The sequence below is a fragment of the Dipodomys spectabilis genome, unplaced genomic scaffold (genome assembly GCF_019054845.1).
Source record: "Dipodomys spectabilis isolate Male_0828 unplaced genomic scaffold, ASM1905484v1 ptg000002l, whole genome shotgun sequence".
NCBI classification, from domain to species: Eukaryota; Metazoa; Chordata; class Mammalia; order Rodentia; family Heteromyidae; genus Dipodomys; species Dipodomys spectabilis.
In genome coordinates this window covers 27,849,816-27,873,741 of record NW_024870679.1, presented here as the reverse complement: position 1 = coordinate 27,873,741, position 23,926 = coordinate 27,849,816, and the positions used below count along the sequence as shown (strand labels likewise).

The window sequence follows — 23,926 nt, the reverse complement described above, 5'->3', positions numbered from 1 at the left end:
ATGGTGACATACTTGTGGTGAAAGATTTATCACTGCTGTGCCCAGGTTCCAGTTGCTGAGAAGATGACAGAGAGTGTAAAGGATTCACATTCCATTTCTTAAGTCCCCAACTTGTAAGGCCCCATATATCAATTCTAACTCTCCAAGATGAGCACTCAAGTCACATGGCTACATCCCACCTACAAAGCAGATTCAGGAATGCAGTCAAGCCATGAGTCATACCTGCCTACAGAGCTGTTATCCTGGAAGAATGGAAAACAGTTTGATAGGCTACTAACATTTTCTATCACAAGCTAAGTGCTGTGTGTTGCTTTGTTTTTCCTTCCCACCCTTACTTCTTAGCCCAAGAACTAGGCTTGGCATTTCAAGACCCAGTGATGACTCTTCTTATTCCCAAACTAGCACCTGGTTGTGTTCTTTGGGATTTGTCTAGCACTTCCTGTCTATGTGAAAAATATCTTCTCACTTTTGTTGTGATTAAAAAGTATAACAGATTAGGAAAGGGAAAGAAAGCCTAAGATCTCACCAGTGGTGGAACAGACCTATAATCAAGATTTCACTAAATAGCTTACAGCTTACAATGAAATTCTAAGCAGTGTTTTGGGGTGTGTGTGTGTGTTTTTCAGCAGTAGAATTTTATATTCCTTGGGGTGAAAATGGGGAGATTTTCCTAGTGAAGATTTGTTAGCTAAACAATCAAGTTGAAACCATTTCTATGGTCTATTATTGAAAATGGAGAAGGTAAGCTTATAGCAAATCTATTTTAAAAAAAACAAAACCTGACAACAATTAATAATATACCAGCTATAGGGTCCTAGCTAATTTTCAAATTTTATAACTATTCACACATTCTATAAGCCCTACTACTTTTTATACTGCTATTTCTTCAGGGCTATGTTTTTATCATTTAATAACTTGTACTCTTTACTGTGTATTATGTTTTTGAGGTCTATGTAGATACATAGAGCCTTTGCTCGGCCTGACAACTGTTTTATAGTGTTATATTCTTTAACAATGCCGTGTTTTATTAGTAGACATTTAACTTCCTTTAAAAGTTTGGTTGTTCCAAAAATACCATTGCCTACATTTTTTTTGGTGTCATTTTTTTTATTGTGAAAATACCGTACAGAGGGTTGCAATTACATGGGCAAGGTAATGAGTACCTTTCTTATCAAGCATTGTTGCCTCCTCCTTTGTTTCCCCTTCCCATCCCTTCCCATCTGCCCTCCTGGGTCCCTCCCCCCCATTGCCTACATTCTTGCATACATCTTTTCTATATCTGTCAAGATGATCCTAAGGATTATTTCTAGAAATAAAATTTTTAGGTTACAAAAAAATCTCTACCCTATGTGTGTGTGTGTTTATTCTAGATTCTATAATTTTAAGTCTATATGATATATATATATATTTATATATATTGATTTTTTTATTTTTTGCTGTACTGGGGTTTGAGCTCAGGGCCTGGCACTGACCCTACTTCTTTGGCTCAGGGTAGTGCTCTACCACTTGAACCACAGCTCAACTTCCAGATTTTTTTAGTGATTAATTGGAGATAACAGTCTCTCCGACTTTCTTGCCTCAGCTAGCTTTGAACCATGATCCTCAGATCTCAGCATCCTCAGCAGCTAGGATTACAGGTGTGAGCCACTGGTGCCTAGCCTGTGGCCCTGAATTTGTGACTATCTTTTCCCTCTTTCCCTTCATCTCAACAATACTTCATTTCAGTCATTTTTATTTTTGGCAATATCATGGATTAGGTATGTTTCTGTTTTACTATCATGATTTGCATTCTCCTAATTCTAGTGAAATGAAACACCAAAAATATATTTATTGACCATTTAAATTTTTTCTTTTATGAATTGTTAAAACATAGCTCGATGTGTGTGTGTGTGTCAGTATTTTCCTTGGGCTTTTGCGCTTTGGTTTTAAAAAATCGTTCCATCTAGTTTCATTTTTTACAAACTCTGTATTTTCTAGTTGATTTTAGTTTGTCTGGATTATTCAGGTATTTATTCTATTTTCATTAAGTGTAATCAACAGCATGCAGTGGGTGCCGACCCTCAGTTGGCCTGTGTCCTGAGCTACTTTTGCTGACTTTCTTGAAGCCTCAAGTTTTCCTTTGAAGAACCAGAGAAGTGCCTGACAAGATGGTTGTGAAAATCAAATGAACTCAGTACAGTTTTTCTCGCCATTCCTGGCTCATAGCAAATACTCAACAAAAATTAGTTACTACTATTCCACCTTGTTGAGAATGAACACTTCTTTGATTCACTCCTTTGATTTGAAGGGCCCCTTTGCCACTCCTTTTGGTCAGAAGCTTTGAAGGGGAATGAACTCTTTCTAGGGGCTGTTTTTCAAATTGATTGATAAAGCTCTGAAGATGTCAAGGTTCCCCGGGATAGATCAGCTTTTATTTTGTATCCTGAGGTCCCACCTAAGCCTTTGCTTAAAGAAGGTTTTGCCTTGCTAAAAATGGCTGAAAACCACTCCAGACATCTGTCAGCTGGAGCCCAGGGACATTCACACTGCTAGGCAGGAAGCAGTTGGAAGCCCACTAATTAGCACACTCTGCCTCCTTTATGCTTATCTTCCTGATCCTGAAGCAAAAAAGAAAAATTGATCATTTAAGGCCAAAGGTGATGATAATCCAGAGTTCCAAAATGAGCCCATGGCATAAAACTGACACTGGCTCTGTAATTTAAATACATGATCTTATCTGACATCAGTCCTGTGAGGAGGCTGGAGACCATCCCCTTCCACATTAGCTCCTGACAGGCTCACTCCTTGTAGAGTCCCCATCCCTTTCACTGTAGGTCTCTTTTCCACCCTGTTTCCTAAAAACTTGTATCTGAAGCAATCTGATTCATTCACATGACTACCGATAGACACCTGTAAGTTTAAGATGCTCACAAACATACATCTTGATTTTACGTATTTAAAACACAACTCCCTCCATCCTGCATACCATCTTTTGCTTCCTCCCCATTTCTCTCTCCTGGAGGAGGATCCTAAATTGCTGTCTTCTTGCCTGTCCTATTGGGTTTAGTTATCCATTTGTATGTGATATTTCTTTTCATTTCTTTATTTGAGGGAGATCAGTACTGTACTGGGGTTTCTACTTATGTCCTTGTACTTGCTAGGCATGTGCTATATCATTTGAGCCACACACTTTTTACTTTTAGTTTGTTTTTATAGTAGGGTCTCATTTTTTGCTTTGATTGGCTTTGGACAATGATCCTCCCAATTTCCAAGAGCCTCCATAGTAGCTGGGGTTTCAGTTATATATCACTATGGCTAACCTCCACATTGGTGTGATTTTAAAACCAGCAGTGGTTTGTTATCTCAGCTGCCTTGTTAGAGTTCCACAGAGAGCTTCCTTCATGATGGTTTATTGTGATACTACTGAGATTTTTCTTCTAAGTATATACAAAAATCTTTCTTATTTCTATGACTCAAACATAATAGAAATCCAAACTTTTATCTTCCAGTGTATTTGTATATACTGATCAATATTAAGGTGACCTGATTTTGCTACTGTGTCTATATTTTTATACTAGTTTTGGTGCAAAATTCTTTATTCTGGAATGATACTTATATCTGAGTGTACATCCATTAGTGTTGATTTTTATCAAGCTACCACTTTATTCTCCAACATTAGCTGTTGGTCTTCTACTTTACAGTAGGAAAACTAATATTAAGACAAGTTAAATAACTTGCTTCATCCGTCAGCAGTCAAGGGCAGTGCTAGGGATTCCCAACCAGGAACAAAATGGCATCTAAACGAGTAACTTTCTCTAACTCTGAGATCACAAGCTGGCAGCTTTCAGTTTGAATGTGGGTTGCAGACATTGTGTGTGCGTGTGTGTGTGTGTGTGTGCGCGCACACACGCACACACGCACGTGCATGTTCACACATATATGTGCACTAATGTACACTGATCCTGGGCTTGAATTCATGGTCTGGACACTGTCCCTGAGCTTTCTTTGCTCAAGGCTAGCACAGCTCTATTTCTGGCTTTTGTCTGGTTAATTGGAGATAAGAGTCTCACAGACTTTCCTGCATGGACTGGCTTCAGACTGCTATCCTCATATCTCAACCTCCTGAGTAGCTAGGATTACAGACCAGGTATGAACCACTGGAATCTTACAACAGACTTTTTTTTAATGCATGTCAAGCCAGGTATCATGGAACACCCATGATCCTAACGTTCAGGAAGGTGAAACAATATATAAGTATCTCTGTGCATGTCAGTTTTTTAAATTGGAAGACTATAAAATTAAAAGCCTATTCTGCTTTTCTTGAAAAGTTTTAGAGATTTGGAAACGCACAATCCACATTCCTGTATCTTAGTCATGATTGTTGTTAGGCAGGGTAGACATTCTTAATCTATCACTGTCCTCTCCTCAGCCCAGCCTTACCTCCCCATCGCCAGTTTGGCACTTCTGATATCAAACTCTACAGCCCTGCTTGTCCTACCTGTGTCTCAGCTCTGATACTCAGTCATGGTACAACCATTCCTCATATACTGTGTGTACTGCTGCCCTGTGTATCAGGATGCTCTCAGTACAGGCTGGACTCTCGCACACAGATGGATGAAGTCGGACTCTCTGTATCATGGTGTTCCATCCAGTTCTTGAGGATTCTCCTAAAGACTCAGCCTGAAGGAAAGCCATTCTTGCTTCTCTGACACATATCTGTAAAAAAAAAAAAATTAAGGGCGGAGGTGGCTGTTAGCTTGATTGACAGAATAGGAAAAATGGAGAAATAGTTCATATTAGTTGTGATCATGACAATGTGGAACACACATTAAGAATTTACTATATGCCAGACATTGTTCAGACTTTGTATACGTTAAGGGCCAAAACAATCCTAGGATGTAAATAAAATAGCTTTTCCTATTTTGCTTATGAAGAAATGTAGATTCAGTTTACAAAGAGGCTGAAGAATCTACTCAAAATCACACAAATATAAAAAGACAGATGGAGTATGCACTCAAACAATCTAGGTAGTTTCTGAGGCTTTAGCCATGTGCTTTTAGAAACATAGCTTAATATGCCAGGTATTCTTTAACTATAGTTGTTACAATGTTAATTATATCATATAAAATCAGACCTAAAATGCAGCTTAGTGGATGAGTGCTTGCCCAGGAGGGTCAGATCCTGAGTTTGATCTCTAGCATTGCAGATATGAGCATGCACATGTGTGTGCGCACACACACACACACATACACACACACATGCACACAAAGGAAGTATAACCTAAAATCTATTTATACCAAATGAAACATCTTACAACAAGCAAAAAAGGCTTGAATAATGGAATAATATTTGCAAATAGAATAGATACAGTGTATTTAAAGATACTATTTAGTTGTGGCAGAAAAGTAAAGTGAATAGGAGAGAAGACAACTGGAAGGGAAGGTCCACTGTGGTCCAGATGATTAAATGACCTGGTCATCTCAAGAGTAGCTAAGAGCTTTTTATATTCTTTCATTTCACTAACAATAGATATTCTGAGCTGCTTGAAGACTACTATACTTTGCCTTGCAAACACAAATAAGAATGTATACAGGTGGTTTCTATGATGTAAATTGTGATCATTGTTTAAGAGGTTAAATCCTGACCTTAAAGTGATTTTATACAACTGTCTATTAATTGCATATATGATCCTGAAGTCATTTCTTGGAACATGGGAGTATGCCAAATTTTATATAAATTTTTTCAGGTTCTCAGCTTCTAGTTTCTATAATTAGAAGATAATGATATAAATTAATGGGGTTTATATTTACCTTCTCTCAACATTTAACCCATACTACTCACCCTATGAGTGAATCTGGAATTGTTTGTTTTGTAAAATCATTGTGGTCTAGTTGACAATATTGCAAACTGTGTTACTTCATTCTAATCCATTGTTTAATGATTATATTGTTTTCCCATGAATTATATGGTGATCAACATGTTAGCATGGCAATATTTTCACATAGTTTTTTGTTTATTGGGAGTATGTGTTTTGGGTGGAATTTTTAGTGCTTTGCATGGAACATCTTACTTTATAATGATGGAATTGCTTTTTTGTCTTGTGATTTTTCTATATGAATTTAATTTTTTGCGTGACTAGTGCTATTATACCCATCTTGAGTGTCTTAGTTGTACTGTATCACATTCCATACCCTCATTTAATTCTAAATAAACTTCATTATTTTTCTGGATAGCATGATAAAAAAAAGAATGTATCATGTGTTCTTTATGGTGAAAATATGTGCATAATAGAGTATAAATGTATCAATGTTTAGTGTGTAGTTTGTCTGCCTCTGTCTTCATTTCTCTCTCACACACACAAGACTTTATTTCAAATTTAAATTCTGAATGGATCACACATTTTTAGAGTTGAATGTTTCAGTGGTATAAATTACATACACAGGAAACATTCATTCCTGTTCTTACCCAGTTACCTTGCTGGAATGTAGATGTAAATGGCTCCTTCCAGAAGGAGGGTTTCATTTCAATTTTTTGATGTGGTGACCAAGTTTTCCCAGAACCATTGGTTGAAGAGACTACTTTTTCTCTCCAACACACATTTTGGACTTCTTTTTCAAAAATCAGATAGTTATAGATACATGGATTTATTTCTGGGTCTTCTAATCTGTTCCATTGGTCTTTGGATTTGTTTCTTGTGCCAACAGCACAGTCTTTTGTTATTATGGTATCTTTTATAATTTGAAGACCCTGTTTTGGCCTTGTGTATTTCCAAGTGAATTTTAGGATTTTTTTTATTTCTATGAAAAATAACATTGTGATTTCAATAGGTATTGCACTGAATGTGTAGATCACTTTTGGGAGTATGGATATTTTCACAATTCTACCAATTCATAAATACAGGAGGTCTTTCCATCTTCTTATGTCTTCTTCAATTTCTTTCTTCAGAGTTTTGCAGTTTTTATTGTAGAGGTCCTTCACATTCTGAGGCCTATTTCTAGCTTTTTTTTTAACCTATTATAAATGAAATTGTCCTCCTAAGTTCCCTCTTGTCATGTTTATTAGTGTACAGCAAAGCTACTGCTGTGTGTTGATTTTTTTCTTTATCCTGCTCCATCATGAAAGTTGTATAAGAGTGAACACTTTCGTCTTGTTCTTAGAGGAAATGGTTTCAGGTTTTCTCCATTTAGAGGAAATGGATTCAGGTTTTCTCCATTTAGTATGATGTTTGTTGAGGATTGGTTATATTTAGGCTTTATTAGGCTAAGGTACATTCCTCCTATCCTGGTTCCTTGTATGCCTAGTTTCTCCAGAACTTTTATCATGAAAGAATGTTGGATTTTGTTAAATGCCTTTTCTGAGCCAAGTGATACATGATTATATGACTCTTGTCCTTTCTTCTGTTATTTGATTTACATGTTAAACCAAGGTTGCATACCTGGAATGAAACCAGCTTGATCATGGTTTACTATCATTTTGATTAATTATTGAGTTTAGTTAATAAGTGATTTATTTTAGGACTTCTGTGTTTTCGTTCATCAAAGAGATTAGTGTAAAGATCTCCTTTGTTTTGACACGCCAAGTTTTAGAACGCATTTAATACTAGGCTTCATAGAAAGTTTTGTGGTGATCTTTCTCTTTATATTTCATGGAAAAGTTTGAGGAGTATTAGTATTTGTTTTTCTTTAAAGGTCTTATAGAATTCAACTGTGTCTGTACAGTATTTTCACAATTAAAAAAAAAAGAATTCAACTGTGAATTCTTTGGGTCCTGGATTTTTTTGGTGGGGTGAAATTCTTTACTGTTATTTCAGCTTCATTACTTGTCATGTTCTATTTAAGTGATTTATAACCTTTTGGTTCAGTTTTGGTAGGTTCAGGTTATGAAGAAATGTGTCTGTTTCTATTAGATTTTCCAGGTTATTTGAATAAAAGCTGTCAAAATATTCCTTCTCCATCTTCTGATTTCCCTTTTATTCACTGTGCTAGACACATTTCCATCTCCTATTTATTTGGGTCTTTCCTTTCCATTTTTAGTTAGCTTATAAATTTTATTTGCTTTTTTGAAGAACTTTTCATTGATTCTTTTCAGAGCTTTTAAGTCTTTATTCCATTGATTTCTGGCCTAATCTTTATTATTTCATTTCGTGTTGGGTTTGGCTAGTTCTTGTTTCTTCAAGGAGATTAAGATGCATCACAGGGGTATTAATTTGAGATCTCTGTTTTGTTGATGTAGGCAATCACAGCTATAAGCATTCCTCTAAGCCCTTTCTTTATTGTATCCCAAAGGTTGTGATAGGTTGTCTTTTCATTTTAATTGGATAGTAAGAACTTTTGTGTTTCCCTTCTGATCCTCCCAATGACCCCACTCATCATTCAACAGTGTGTTATTCTGCCTCCATGAGTTTGAATATTTTCTGTAGCCTCTTTTACTGTTGATCTCTAGTGTTGTTACATTTGTTACATTATGGTCTCACAGGATACAAAGGTTTTATTTCTTTTTTTTGATTTTTAAAAATTCTATTAATATTAATTTCATTAATATTTACAAACTTATTATATGCTTTAATTATTTGAAACCCCAAATTTTACATTAATAATATTCATTTTGCATTTCTCAGGACATAGTCACTATTTTTCTAATATATTTTTATCTTCACTTGTACAAAGTATTGCCATTCAATGAAGAAGTTTATGAATACAGTGCATCTTGATCAATGCCAGCCCTTCATCCTTCTTCCCTATCCCTCCCAACTCACCACTGTTTTCGGTTTTCTTAATTTTAGGATTTGCATTGAATTTTACAACTGCATGCTCCTCTCCCTCCCTTTTTATTCATCTACACCCACCTTGATCCCATCCACTTCTTTTCAAGTACCAGTCTCCAGCTGTTCATTTTGACTGTGAGTTCATCTTTCTAAGAAATTATATCCTTTGAGTTCTCCCCTGCATCTACCATATTTCCGTTAATACAGTGGTATACAGTTGTAGACCACCATGAAGTGTTTACTTACATATTTATACATTAATTCTAGGTTCTGTATGAGAGAAAAATATATCCTTAGTCTCTCTGGACCTGTCTTCACTTAACATGATTTTTTCAGGTCTTTCTATTTCTATACAGGATGCAATACAATTCTTTCTAATGTATTGCTAAAATTCCACTGTGTTTATATACTAATTTTTTTTGATCCATTCATCCATTGAGGGGCAATTAGTCTGATTCCATGTCTGGTCTATTGTGAACAGTGCTGCAATGAACATGTTTGTGCAGGTGGCTTTACTGTTATCCTGGTTTGTTATCTTTTGGATAAATCCCCAAAAGTGGGATTGCTGTATCATAGGGTATTTTTATGTTTAGTTTTTTGAGGAATCTCCAAACTGCTTTCCAAAGGGGTTAAACACCAAAAAATAGGAGAGATCCCTTACCCACATTTGCACCAGCACCTGTTACTGTTTATATTCTTGATGAAGGCCGTTCTAACCTGGGTGAAATAGGATCTCAGTGTTGTTTTGATTTGCATTTCTTTTATGGCCAGAGATGTTGAACATTTCTCCATGTGTCTGATGACCATTTGTACTTCTTTAGCTCATTTACCCACCTGTTAATTGGTTAGTTTATTCTTTTATTGCTTAGTTTCTTAAGCTCTCTGCAATAAATTTATAGCTGGCACAAATCTTCTCCCATTCTATAGCTGTCTTTTTAGCTTGTTAACTGGGTCCTTTGCCATGTAGAAACTTAGTTTGATGCAATCTCATCTGTGAAGCCTTTCTTTGATTTGCTGTGTTTCTGGATCTTTACTCAGAAAATTCTTGCCTGTGTCAAGGAGTTCTAATATTTCCCCTACTTCTTCCTGTAATGTTTTCATAATTTGAAGTCTTACATTGAAGTCTTCAATTGATTTTGAATTGAGACAGGAATGCAATTTCAGTTTTCTGAATGTAGATGTCCAGTTTTCCAGTGTCAGTTGTTGAAGAGGCTCTCTTTCTTCCAGCCTGTGGGGTTTTTTGCTCCCTTTTGAGTATTAGATGACTGTGTATCTATGGATTTATTTGTGGGTCTTTTATCTGTTCCATTTGTCCTCAAGCCTGTTTTTGTGCCAGTACCAAGCTATTTTCTTTACTATACCTCTGTAGCAGAGTTTGTAGTTTGGAATTGTTATAATTCCAGCACTACATTTACTTTGCAATTTGGGGCCTTTTGTGGTTCCATATAAATTTTGGGAGTTTTTTCTATCTCATTAAAGGATGATGTTGTTGGGATTTTGATGAGTATTGCAGTGAATTTTTAGATTGCTTTGGGATGCAGTACTATTTTCACAATACTAATGCTGCTAATCCAGTGTCATGGAATGTCTTCCACTTCCTGTGTCTTCTTCAAATTTCCTTCTTCAAGATTTTATAGTTTTCATTGTAGAGTTCCTTCACATCCTTGGTTAGGCTAATTTCTAGGTAACTTTTTGAGACACTTGCAAATGGAGTTTCTTTTCTGATTATAATCTTGACCTTCTCATTGTTGGTATACAGAAAAGCTACTGATTTTCATGCATTGATTTATACCTTGCTACTTTGCCAAAAATTTTAGACAGCTCTAGGAGCTTGGGGATGGAATCTCTAGGATCCTGTGAATATAAGATTATATCATCTGCAAATAAGGATAGCTGTACTTCTTCTTTTCCTACTTGGATCCTTTTATGTCTTTCTTTTGCCTGATTGCTCTTGCTAGGAATTCCAATACTCTGCTGAAGAGGAGTAGAGAAAGTGGACATTCTTGTCTTGTTCCTGATTTTAGAGGAAATGGTTTTAGTTTTACCACTAAGTGTAATGGTGGTTGTAAGTTTGTCATAAAAAGGTTTTACTTATTTTATCTTATCTTACTTTTGAATATTTTTATTATCTGTAGGTAGTTGTACAACAGAGTTGCTATTCAACAATAGTTTATGAATACAGTGTGTCTTGATCAATGTTATTCCTTTCAATCAACTTTTATCATGTTGAGGAATGTTCTGTACATTCCTAACTTCTCCAGAGCTTTTTATCATAAAAGGATGTTGTCAAAAGTCTTTTCTGCATGTATTAATATTATCATGTGATTCTTACTTTTCCATTGATGAAAGTATCACACTACATTATTTGTTCATTTGAGTTTGGAGTGTTGTATTACATTATGAGAAAGAGAGAGAGAGTGTGTGTGGGTTAAACTCTTTTATCTGTTTATCTGAATTCTTTTTATTTAACTTTATTTGTATTTACTTAGGATTCATTTAGCTTTTCATCCATATTCTCACTAAATTCCTATCATTGTTTGCTTGTGTTCTCTTTGAATTTGTCTAGTTGCTTATAAATGTTCTGTTTAATTTCTCTGAATGTTCTTACCCTTATTCTTTGAGTTCCCTATATGGAGTTTCTGCCACTTCACTCTCATTTTGATCCTTTATTGTGTAACTTTTGGTTAGGAGCATGTTGTGTTTCTGTTCTTTCTTATATTTCTTGCATTTCTCTGTTGCCATTTATTCAATTAAAAACAATTTGTGGTTTGGGTTTTTAGTCATCTGAAATCTGGGTTTAGGACTTGATGTTAGCTGGGTTTGTGTTGTTTCTTTTTGCTAGCATGGGATTGTATCGCAGTCTACTAAACTCACCAATACAAAGCCTAACTAGATAGTTACAGACAGTAAGATATTGGTAAGACTAGCTATAGATACAGTCACATTATATTTGCAGAAGGCTAGAGTTTTTGTGTAAAACCACACTACATGTCAGAACATGTTAGGTGTTAGAACTTAGATTTTAAGAGTAGGAAGGGTGAAAGAAGAGACACAGAGCTAAAAAGAAGGGACGAAGGGAAGCAGAATGTGATAATTGCAGATACCTAATATACTCATGTGCAGATTTATAGTTCATTTATAATGGAGAAGTTAGGTAGGTAACATCAGAGATTTCAAAGAGGTAAAAAAAGATAAGAGTAATAGAGTAAGGAAAGGAGAAAATAAACTACCAGTGAAAGAAAAGAAAAAAATATCAGCTTTTCTTCTTCGTTGAAGGGAAGAGTAACTGACAGCTGTCCTGTATCATCAGAATAGATCCACTCTTCCAATCTTAGTTCCTGCTCTGGTTTGAACAGGTAAAGCCCAGCTAGTGGCAGAGAAAGCCGTCTACTTCTTTTGAAACCTGTATTTTGCCCTGCTCAGAGCCTGAGGGATAAGGTAGCATACAGCACAAATCCTAAGACTGTTTCTCTCCTGCATACTGGGGAGGGGGAGGAACACCTGCTTGTACACAAGTCATCAGTCATCCATGTAGGATTTTACGCTGCTGCAGAATTGCCCACAAGACCATGCATTTCCACATGCTTGGTTGTGCTGAGCAGCCCTCCTAAGAATGAAGTGCTTTAAATTATGAAGAGTGCCATTTGTTTCCAACCCTACGCTTTTGCATTAGGCGTGTAGGAGTCTGCCAGTTAGCTTCAGCCTTTCAGGAGTAAGCACATGGCATTTTATTCTGCCACTGAAGATTTCTCCCAAGCCCATGCACTTATACCCACTGGGTTGGCATCAACATTATTACTAGAGGTAAAGTAGATTATAAAAAAATGAAATGTTTGTCCCATGCTCCAGTGTGGAGAAATTCACTATTCCTGTTCCATTATACTCACCCACTGAAGAATTAGGTGTGTGACTCATTTTCTGTAGTCGCTTAGCTGGCATCCTCTTTTGGGTCTGTGCATTCAGCTCTTGGTTTAAGAAGACTGGTATGGCAATCTCAGAGACACCTTGTCACTACTGTGAGTAGAGGGACACAGCTATATCTGTTCTTGATTCTACCTTTTCCCTAAGACAGGCTTTCTGTTTTTCTGTCTGATTCCACTCTTCTGCCAGTTTTTCATGGATGTTTCTTGCCAGAAAAGAAGTAGAGAAGGAAGAATGGGTGGAGAACAAAAATAAAAACCACAAAAAATGTCTGGGATGGGGCTTCCATCCCACTATGGAGAGGGCTTTCCTACTCTGTCTGATAAGTTATTTAATATTCAGTAACTTTAATTTCTTCTAGTGTCTACCTGTCTATATTTTCTCTAGCAACCTTTCTTAAGATTACTTTCTTCTTAGGGCACATACCTCTACTTAGTCTGAGGAGACACAGAAAGGGTTATTCAATAATCTGCTATTTTCTTCTTGCTCCCCAAACTTGTTTGACTATTTATACTATCAGTAAAAATCACAGGAGCACTAGGTCCTACTATTACACTATAAACTATAGAACACACAGTATTTAAGATGAGGTGATCATTGTAGCCAATTTGTATCCTAGTATAAAAACAATTGTTTCTTTTACTTAGTAACATTTTAAAGCGGATTTAAACAAAACTATTTTGAAATAACAGTTAAGACTTTATAAATTTGGAGATTTAATTTAAAACCAAGCTGACTCCATAGTGATTCTGGATTTTAATCATTGTTGTGCCACAAAAATCCTTCACAGAGATATGTAGGTCCTGCATAGATGACAAGTTACTGTCTGACAGAGTATGGGGGTCACAATGCCAGCTTATATATGAAAAATATTGGTGAAGCTTAATTTCTTCTACTTATGAATTTTTTAATAAACTTAAAAAAGTAGATGTAATATATATTACTGTACTCCATTTTACCATTCTGAATTCCTCTCCTGGACTCCTGAAGAATCCTAGCTAAGGCATTGAACATGTCTGATCCAGAACTCTTGGAAGTCATTTGGGGAATAACTAGAATATAATGTAATTACCCTCTTCTTTAAAGCATGGTTGCCATGGTGCTTTATTTGACGAGGTATACATTCACAGTTTGCAGGAAGAATGTTCATAGTCAAAATACTAATATATACATTGTAATAGCAGACACAAAGAAAATTTACTTGAATTGTACTAGAGTGGCCCTAGTGGGAAAGGTAATGGAGGGGACATTACTTCTCCCTAAGACATCTCCAAATACTACTCTGACTCATTTGCATTCCCTCTGAGACCTTCTTTTTTAAAAAAGAAAGTTGTTCATTCATGTATGGAGTGGTGGGGATCAAACACAGGGATGCCTATATGCAAGCACATGTTTGCCTCTTAAGTGTACCCTCAACCCCTCTTCAAGTGTCTAGAGTACAGGAGAAAGAATTCTCGGAAGTGTCCTTGTGAGGATTGTGGTCTTTGTGAACACAGAGCCCCATGAATTCCACTCATCATATATTCTGGGTTCAAGAAGGTGAGACCTACTGAAACCAGTACACATGATTATCAGCTCATTTTTCTTTTCCCAGTCATTATTTTCTTCTCATATCTATAATATACCCTCAGCTTTACCATTTAAAAAGCATCTAAAAATAGATTAGTTCTGAATTTGACTGGCTGAGATTATATAATATATATTTCATATATATATATATATGAAAAATCTCAACTAGATAAATACAGTTAAAGAAAAGCTTAGAGATAAAAGAAAATCAATCCTCAGAAGGCTGTCATCATCCTGCTTGCATAGTGAATTGATTTGACAGACTCATAATTTGATTTGCTGTTCTTAAGGGGGAACAAATTTGATTTGAGAATGAGTTAATTTTAATTATGCAGTATTTTTTATAGGCATTAGTATTTTCATGCAAAGTATTAAAGAAAGTATCATGCTCTCCCTAGAACTAAGGGTTTAGAAGCTTGTTGATAATTATTTAATAATCTGATTTTGAAATTAAAATTATGAGCTGTTGATTCACTTATTTTTATTGCAATATGTTGTGATACAGCAAAAGACACTTAAAATTAAAAAGCTGATGAGATTGTCTTTAAAAATCCCCTATGTGAGTGAAATGAAAGGATAATTTCCAAACTTCCTATGAGCATAAAATCAGAGTTGTCATTTACTTTGCCATGTATACTAGAGGTATATATTAGATACTGTTCCTATATAACTAAACAGTAGCTTACAATAATAACCATAATTTCAAATATGTCATATAAAACAGAAATCCAGCTCTGTATAGCTGGTTGGTTTTGATTCAAGATCTCTTATGAGTTTGCATTTCAATAACAGTTGGGATGATCTCAAAGTCTTCTTTACTCATTTGCCTGATACTTGCTTTGGGAAGTCTCAAATAGTGAAGGGTGGGAACAGTTGTGATTCTTCACCCAAATGGAGGAGGAAATCCCAGGAATTAGACTTTGTAACAGTTCTGGACTCCAAAGCAATTACCCCCAAGAGAAACAGAAGAAAGTCTTTACCTTTTCTAATCTAAATTCACACTGTATTGCCTTTCCCCATTTCAGTTTACTAGAAATGAGTCAATAAGAGTGATCCTTATTGAAGATGAGGAGAACTAGACTCTACTTAAAAAAAAAAAACTAGAATGTCAGGGACTTCCATCTTTGGGCCCCTCTCCATTGAGAGTCTGTATTGTCTGTTTCGCTTTCAAATAAACTTGCTTGGTCTGCTTTTTAAAAAAATAATAAAATAAAATGTCAAAAGTAAAAAGAAAACCTTAGCTGAGCATGTTGGTACATCCCTATAATCCTAACTGAGCAGAGGCTAAGGCAAGATTATGAATTTATTGCCAGACTAAGCTACAAAGTAAGACCTTGTCTTAAAAACAAATAATAAACAAAGCTTTGCTGACATGACTACTATACCATGAAGCTCAGTTAGTACCTGCCCCCTCTCTACCTTGCTTATCTTCCCTTCTTTAATTTCCTTTCTTTCTCTCCTTTCAGGCCAGTTGCTCAGTCCCATGGATTTGAGCTTTAAGATCCTCTTTTTATCTACATTCCACATCCAGGCTATCTTATTCCCAAGGCCAATTAATCCTTAATTCACTGTTCAGACTAAAACCCTTTAATGATGATAATAGTCCACAAACTCTTTCTCCAGATATGTTTGGTATCCGAATCAAATAGAATCTCATTTAGAGAAAAGAACTGTGGAGTGTTCATGTCCCTTCATATAATTACTGAATTAGATTTCTTGTGGCTGGAACTCAGTTTACAATATCCTCAAAGTTTACAATATCCTGTAGTGAAGAAGATTCTGAAATACATGAAAATATAAACTTCAATGTTTGATGCCATTCAGAATTGATTCTCAGTTGTGGCATGTTGCCATAGTTACAGAACAAGCAGTCTGGTGGTAATACAGTGATATTCAGGAACTGATAGTTATCCCAGTGTTGTCACCTGCACCACTCTTCACATCTCCTTGCCTGAGTAGGAAGAATCTCTTAGAATAAAAGAGATTTCAAAGAAGTGTTAATGTGCTCAGGAGTATGTGTCTTCATGAAATCCTAGCCTGGCAAGATTGGATCTGAATAGATATGGCACATCTTCCCACCACCACTTCCACACATTTTTTCCATGCCTCCTCATCATTTGTCTCTCTTTTATAGTCTTTTAAGTATTTTCTAATGAATAAATTAGTTAATTAATTAATTGTTTTAATGAATATTCAGTTGCATCTTCTCTAGAACACCATCTGGTAAGAACACAACCTTGGAAATGTTTCTTTCCCCTTTGTTTATTCAGAAAATTGCATTACGGTCTGTATCATATGTATGGTTGTTATAATACCTTATATTGTTATTGATTATTTTGATTATACAGTAAATTATTATATTGTTGGATTATATTGTTGATATTCGCTTACCAGATTTTTGTGTCACTCAGGTTCCTACAGGAAAACAATGACACACTCTTATAGCTTAAACACACTTTAATAAAAGTCTTTATGAAACACCTCTGTGAAGGTGTACATACAACATGAGGAAAACTATAAAGACAGCCCAGTGTCATGGGGCTGGTAAGCATGAGGTCTGTTTCCATCCCAAGGCCTATAGATTCAAGAGGAGGAAATTATTTAACTTGAGCCATGAGAAAAGCAAATATAGGATGAAGATTATCTATAAGAGCCTTGACCTTAAGGAGATAAATGTAGTCAGCCTCTAATGGTACTATAGCATGAGAGTAAAAGAGATAAATATCCAGAGTTTTCCTCTCCTCCTTTCTTCAGATACCCCTGTTGATATTTACCACTGCCCCAAACCAAGAGAAAGCTAGATGTCAAGTGAACCTATGGATGCATTCCACTGTCAGAAAGATGGTGGAGAGCAGAGCCAGGGGAAAATATACAATACAATTAGAGTCTCACTAAGAGAAGATATTTTTTCATGTACCTTTAGTCTTTTTCATGGCTCCACCATGAATTGTGGATAGTAGTTGTTCAAAACCTATCATTATGCAAAACATGTTAGTTTCACTTGCCCAGAATACTTGATAAGTGCCAAAGGTTTTCCCAGTGCTAACCTTTTGCATTTTCTGTACAGTGATTCACTCACTTGCCACCAAGTACAGTATTTCTTTAATTTCCAGACCCATTTCCCTTAACGTCTTTAGTAGAAAAGGGGAGTCTCTTAAGAAAATGCAGATGCAGTTCTAATATGAGTATCCTAAGAAATAATCAAAAAATAAATTCAAATTAAATATGCTGTTATGTATTTTGGAAGTTCAAGATTCTATTCTCAGATCCTACCAATTTAACCTTACTGATATAACATATGCTATATTCTGTTAAGAGCCTGAGTATGTGTACAGTGTGCCACTGTGGGATAAGAAAATAATGTTAGTTATGCAGAATTTCTAATGGGAATTAATAGGATAACACTACACAAGGATTCTTACCATTACAGAAAGATTCAAATGGGATTTTATTATTAGACTAGAAATGAACATACTTCAGTTTTATAGGCAATACTTCATGAAATAAAGACATGAGCTGAAAAATGAAAGCTAGAACAAGATGTAATATGCAGACACTAACGAGAGTGACTTTATCTTCTTTAATAGACTTCAAGACAAAAAGTTTTGTTAATTCATCAGACTCTGTTGAGTACATATATTTGTATTAGTATTTATCTGAAGACATACAAATTATAAATGTGTCTGTACCTAATAAAAGTTTCAAAAATCATATACATGAGTATTTAAAAGTTTCAACACAGGTAAATCAAAAATAAAATAGATATACACTCATGGTTGGAAATTTGAATTCTTTTCTTATCATTTATTCTAAGAAATAAACAGAATATTAATATGAGATAGATCTAAATAACCACATCTAGAACACCATATCCAAAAACAATAGAATAGTGAAATTTTGCATAGTATGTTTTTGATAATGGATGTAAAAGCCCTCAAAAGCATTTAACATCAATTCTTGGGGGAAAAAACCCCAGCATATTAAGAATAAAAAATGAAATTGTTGTCAGATACCGGTGGCTTATGCCTGTAATCTTAGCTACTCAAGATGCTGAGATCTGAGGATCGCAGTTCAAAGCCAGCTCAGGCAGGAAAGTCCGTAGACTCTTATCTCCAATAAACCACTAGGAAAAAGCCAGAAGTGGCACGGTGGCTCAAGCAGTAGAGAGCTTGCCTTGAGCTGAAGAGCTGAGGGATAGTGCCCAAGCCGAGTTCAAGCCCCATGACCAACCAAAAGAAAAAAGAAATTGTTCAAAAACTCCATGGTTTACATTCTATTCACTGGTAAAATATTGTGTGCTCTTCCTCTAATACTGAGGACTTCAAATATATATATATATATATATATATATATATATATATATATATATATTTGTGAATTACATGATTGTTTACAAAGAGTCTACAAAATGACTATCAAAATATTAATTAAATCTAATATTGTCATTGAATGTATAAATCAATTGTATTTCTATATGTGAGTACCAAATATCTATACATTTTATAAATAGAATGGGCCATCAGTACCTTATTTTTTAAACTTCTTATGATTTTTTAATGTTTTCAAAGATTTTAACATCGTGATTTTTTTAATAGTACTGTTCAAATACATAGTCACTAGTACTTCTCTAAATATGTGGATGAGATAGAGGATCATAAGCTTAAGTATGCGTGACAAAAGGTAGTAGTGCCTAATTTTCTAATGAAGAGAAATGAGTAGCGTTTGATTATTGTATTTAATCTGTGTGTAGTCCTTGGTTCTTTTTTTTCTATTTTTTTCTTTGTGAGTCAGCCTAAAGATATTTTTCTTATTCATGCTTTAGACAATGTGCTCCATAAGTACATTTATTTATTCTGCAGTAACTTGGTCACAAATTGTACGGTCTATTTATCTAGCATCTGGTATCTAGTAGTCGCTTGCCTCTGAGGGTAGCTGAGTCATTGCACAGACAAAGCTATGCAAGAATAAGCATTTTCTCAATCAATTGGTACCAAAAGTACTCTTACCATGTGGAAATTCTGGGTATTAAAAAAGAAACAAAAGCACACACAACTTTAAAAAAATTGGAATTAAAAAAGATTTGTAGCCACTGATCTCATTTCTTGGAGAGATTAGAGTTCTGTCTTGAGGATTCACAAATCCAAGTAGTGGGACAGCTAATATGCATCTGGAGTTTTGTATTCACCACTTTCACCCAGCTGTTCTGTCTGTGTGCACTAAAGAGGTTCAATCCAGTCTCAGAGGACTAGGACTTGTCTGTCAGAAGATTCTGGAGTCAGATCCAAAAACATGTTGAACAGGGGTTAATGTATTAAAGTACTTTCCCAATGGCCTCATTTGAAAAAGAAAGCACATTCAGCTTTTATAAATTCTTTGTGTGTTTCAATGTTGGTTTATCTCTTATGAATATTTCTTATGAATGTTTTCTTATGAATATTTCTTACCCATGCATGGTTTAGTTTCATTTTATTATTTTATTTTTATGGGATAATGATTAAAATTACATCCTCATGTTTGTTAGACAAGAGCTCTACCACTTGAGCCATGACCCCAGTCCTTTGGCTTGTTGTGTATTTTGTTTTGTTTCATGTAGGGTCTTATGTTCTTGCCTGGATTGTCCCCAGACTCCAAACCTCTTACCTCTGCATCCCAAGTATCTGGGATTATAAGCATGCACCACCACACTGGTCTCAAGCATGTTTCTAAATAATATATTCTATGAATCTTCACTTCTGAGTAAATGCACTTGTATTTAAGAAAATAATTTTGAACTATATAGAAAAAAGTACCAGTACCAGTAAAGTACCTGTTGTTAACCAGGCACTGTTGGCTCATGCATGTAATACCATCTACTCAGGAGGCTAAAATCTGAATATATTATTTTGAAGCCAGCCAAGGCAGAAAGTCCATGAGACTGTTATGTCCAATTAACCAGTAAAAAGGTAGAAGTGGAGGTGTGGCTCAAGTGGTAGAATACCACCTTCATTTAAAAAGCCAAGTAAGAGTGCATGGCCCTGAGTTCAAACCCCAGTACTGACACCAAAAAAGTATCATTTATTAAATATTATAGCAAATGATTAGTGGCAACTCTTGATTTTCTAAGAATTCTTTAATATTAATTTGCACACATTAAACCTTCAGTCTTTGACTAAATGATTGCACGAATGAGTAAGTCCTATATGGAGTGAATGATGGTATAAAAAGCTCTGGTGGGCCTTCTTATATTCATGGATCTTTGTTTTTTTATCATTAAAACATAGTAATAAACCTTTTAGAAGTTCACCCAGACATGTTTTATTTGAAGTTCTTAAAAATACTCTCCTTAATGCAACGTGGGTTTATGTGTCTATCTGTATGTATATGCAAACACATGTGTGTATAGATACATACTCAGATATAAGTAGAGAAGGTAAGGAAGAAAGGTGAGGAGAGAGAAGAGGGAAAGGAAGATGGAGAAATATTTGGAAAGATTTTCTAGCTTAGATTAGTTTCTTCCCACACCACTCATACATTTCAGAAAAGAAAAGAAAGAAGGAAGGAAGGAAGGAACAACGGAAAAAGAGGGAGGGAGGAGCAGAGGGAGGGAGGGAGGGAAAGAAGGCCAATAAAGCACTAATGCATGCTTTGAATGATCATACTATTTGGTTCCCTGTAAGAGAGAAAAGGACCAGAAAGAGGCAGTTGCTGCTGTGGACAACTGAAACTTACAAATCTGGGTGCAGCTCAGTGGCACCATCATGGCTGACTCAGTCTGTTGGCTTCAGAGCCTTGGAAAATTACCACTTGGGAATGGGAACATAACTAAAGATTAGTTTGTCAAAATGCTAAATAGAACACTAAAAATAGGCATTCACACAATTATTAAGGAAACAATTTCTTTAATTCAAAAAAATTAATTTAATTTTAAATGCCTCTTTTGTTCACCACTGCTTAGTATTAACACTTTAATTGAGTATGGAACATATGGGAACAATGTTCATCGTGTGTGTGTGTGTGTGTGTGTGTGTGTGTGTGTGTGTGTGTGTGCTGTTCATTAGGGCTATAGTGTAATACTACAACCAATTTCTCTATATAATTTATGCAGCCACCTCACTTACGTTTATAAACTATTTCACTGTATGTACACATTTAAATGTTAATTACTTCCCAAACCTACCATGCTGAAAGGGATTCTGGGGCTATCTCTGGTGTATGGTGATCAGAAGCAGTGATAAATTTCTGCCCATCCCAAAACAGTAACCCTTCTAGGAGGAGCCAGTCCTCCCACTGTTTAGTCTGGAGGGTTAAACCTCCTTCATGGTCAAAAGCCTGAACCTACCAAGCCATTTACTGGGTCTGTACAGGAAAAGAACAAAACCTATACCCTCTTTCCAGAAATGAGTGTGTTTAAAGGAATAAAGGAAAAGCACAGGGAATTGATGAACAGATACTACTTCTCACTGATTGAAAGAAGTATTGTTTTCATATATTCTGATAGTTTCTTCACTGGATAGTCTCCAAATTGATTGCTATTCTCAATTTGATTTTTACTACGCCATCAATTTCTAAAATGGACCTTTTATTTATCCCATTCTGAATTATATCAGAGAAAGCTATAGCTCAATGCAGATCCTAAGCACTTTTTAGCTACTTTTTAAGCTCTTCTAATATTTTGAATTCATTCTGCTTCAGATGAATGTAATATGGATTTATTCTTTTAAATGAGTGCATAGAATCTAAGTGTATAAAATAGATAGGTCAGGAAGAAAGACATTGTTCTTGCTTTTTTTGTGTGTATGTGTGCTTGTCCTGGGGCTTGAACTTGGGGCCTAAGTGTTGTCTCTGGACTTTTTTTTTTTGTTTAATTCAAAGCTAGATTTCTACCACTTGAGCCACAGCCCCACTTCTGGCTTTTTGGTGGTTAACTGGAGATGAGTCTCACAGACTGCTTCTTAGGCTGGCTCTGAACCACGATTCTCCAATTTCAGCCTCCTGAGTAGCAAGGTACAGGCATGAACCACCCGCACCAGCTTGTTCTTGCTTTATAAATGCAGCTTTTACATTCCCACAATGTAAAAAATACAGCTTTTTACACTTGGTGTAGTACTCAATAAGCTCTTACTAGGTTAAGAGTGAGTTAATGAGAATTTTCGCACCAAACCCGTGGTGTACACCAGGTGTGCCCTAAAAGCTTGGAGTCGAATGCTGTTGCATTGTGCCCGCTGAACTGCATCGTAGCCGTGTCCCAGCACATGGGCACCGGCAAAAATGGCGACCTCCCCTGGCCCCCACTCAGGAGAGAATTCAAGTATTTCCAAAGAATGACCACAACCTCTACAGTAGAAGGTAAACAGAATCTGGTGATTATGGGTAGGAAAACCTGGTTCTCCATTCCTGAGAAGAATCGACCTTTAAAGGACAGAATTAATATAGTTCTTAGTAGAGAACTCAAGGAACCCCCACAAGGAGCTCATTTTTTGGCCAAAAGTTTAGATGAAGCCTTAAAACCTATTGAGCAACCAGAATTAAACAATAAAGTAGACATGGTTTGGATAGCAGGAGGCAGTTTTGTTTATAAGGAAGCCATGAATCAGCCAGGCCATCTTAAACTATTTGTGACACTGGTCATACAGGAATTTGAAAGTGACACATTTTTCCCAGATATTGATTTGGAAAAATATAAACTTCTCCCAGAATACCCAAGTGTGTTTTCTGAGGTCCAGGAGGAAAAGGGCATTAAGTACAAATTCGAAGTATACGAGAAGATTGATTAATGTAAAGATGTTTTCTGGTTTATTTCAAGTTGTGCCAAACCCTTCCCCCCTTAAAATTAATGTATTTTTACATTGGAAAAAGACATATATTTACTTTAGATCTATAATTTTTTTGTTTGCTTATGTGTTTTCTTGCATGCTTGTTTTATGGTTCTAGAGATCAAACACAGGACCTCACACATGGTAGGTTTGCACTCTACCACCCAGTCACAGTCTTAGCCACTTGATAATTATATCTAAGCAGTATGTTTTTATTCCTCATTAATATTAGGGAGGTTATATAAAATACCATTTAGGAAACCTCTCTTGGCATAACTGACTCAGCACCCTTGCTCCAAGGCCAGAACTGACTTCCTCCCAATACCTGCTCAAGGCAACATATCTATCTGTAAGAGGGCCTGAAGTGGGAAAGTGCCCTGGGAACATGAGTTAATGTAAGGGCCCATGGAGATAGGAATTAGGTAGATAAGTCTAAAGGGCAGGAACAGGAACAGAAGAGCTACAACTCACATTTTTAACAGAAAATTAGGTCAGAGTTGGGCATGTGAATTATTCTGTGCACATCACACTTCTGAACAAAGTTCTTTTTACTTAGACAGGGACTCAGTAAATTGAGAACTCCATTATTATCTATAGGGATGGTCAAGAAACAGAAAGGAGATCACCTAAGGAGCACTGTGAGACCTGTGAAATGTCTTTCTAATCTTTAGTGAGATTCAAGGGCCACTCTGGTAATATTCTTTACCCAAAAGAGAGCAATAAAAATGATAGCTGCAGTTAAAAATTTATAGAGATAATAAACTAAGAATGGATATTACTAGAAATCAAAATTAGCAAGTTAGAAGCTAAAACTTTACAAAGTTTTTTTTAAAAAAAATGAGACTAAAATGTACGACCATGTTAGCAGGACATAAGTTATTTGGTATGCAAAAGAAATAGC

At 35.7% G+C, this 23,926-nt stretch overlaps 2 protein-coding genes across 3 annotated transcripts in view; both read left to right on the top strand.

Moving 5' to 3' along the window:
• Nucleotides 1-23,926, top strand: part of Ak5 (adenylate kinase 5) — a 265,916-nt gene that overhangs the window by 21,469 nt on the left and 220,521 nt on the right. The gene's annotated exons all lie outside the window — the stretch shown is intronic.
• On the top strand, nucleotides 12,464-23,059 carry LOC122107843 (dihydrofolate reductase-like). The gene is made up of 2 exons (XM_042679667.1): nucleotides 12,464-12,547; nucleotides 22,390-23,059. Exons 1-2 carry the CDS (start codon nucleotides 12,464-12,466, stop codon nucleotides 22,984-22,986), a joined length of 681 nt encoding a protein of 226 aa, XP_042535601.1. The 3' UTR covers nucleotides 22,987-23,059.

Coding starts and splice junctions, on each gene's coding strand:
- LOC122107843 (XM_042679667.1), top strand. CDS start 12,464: ATGGCATTTTATTCTGCCACTGAAGATTTCTCCCAAGCCCATGCACTT. Junction 12,548..22,389: donor CATCAACATTATTACTAGAG/GTAAAGTAGATT, acceptor GGTGTACACCAG/GTGTGCCCTAAAAGCTTGGA.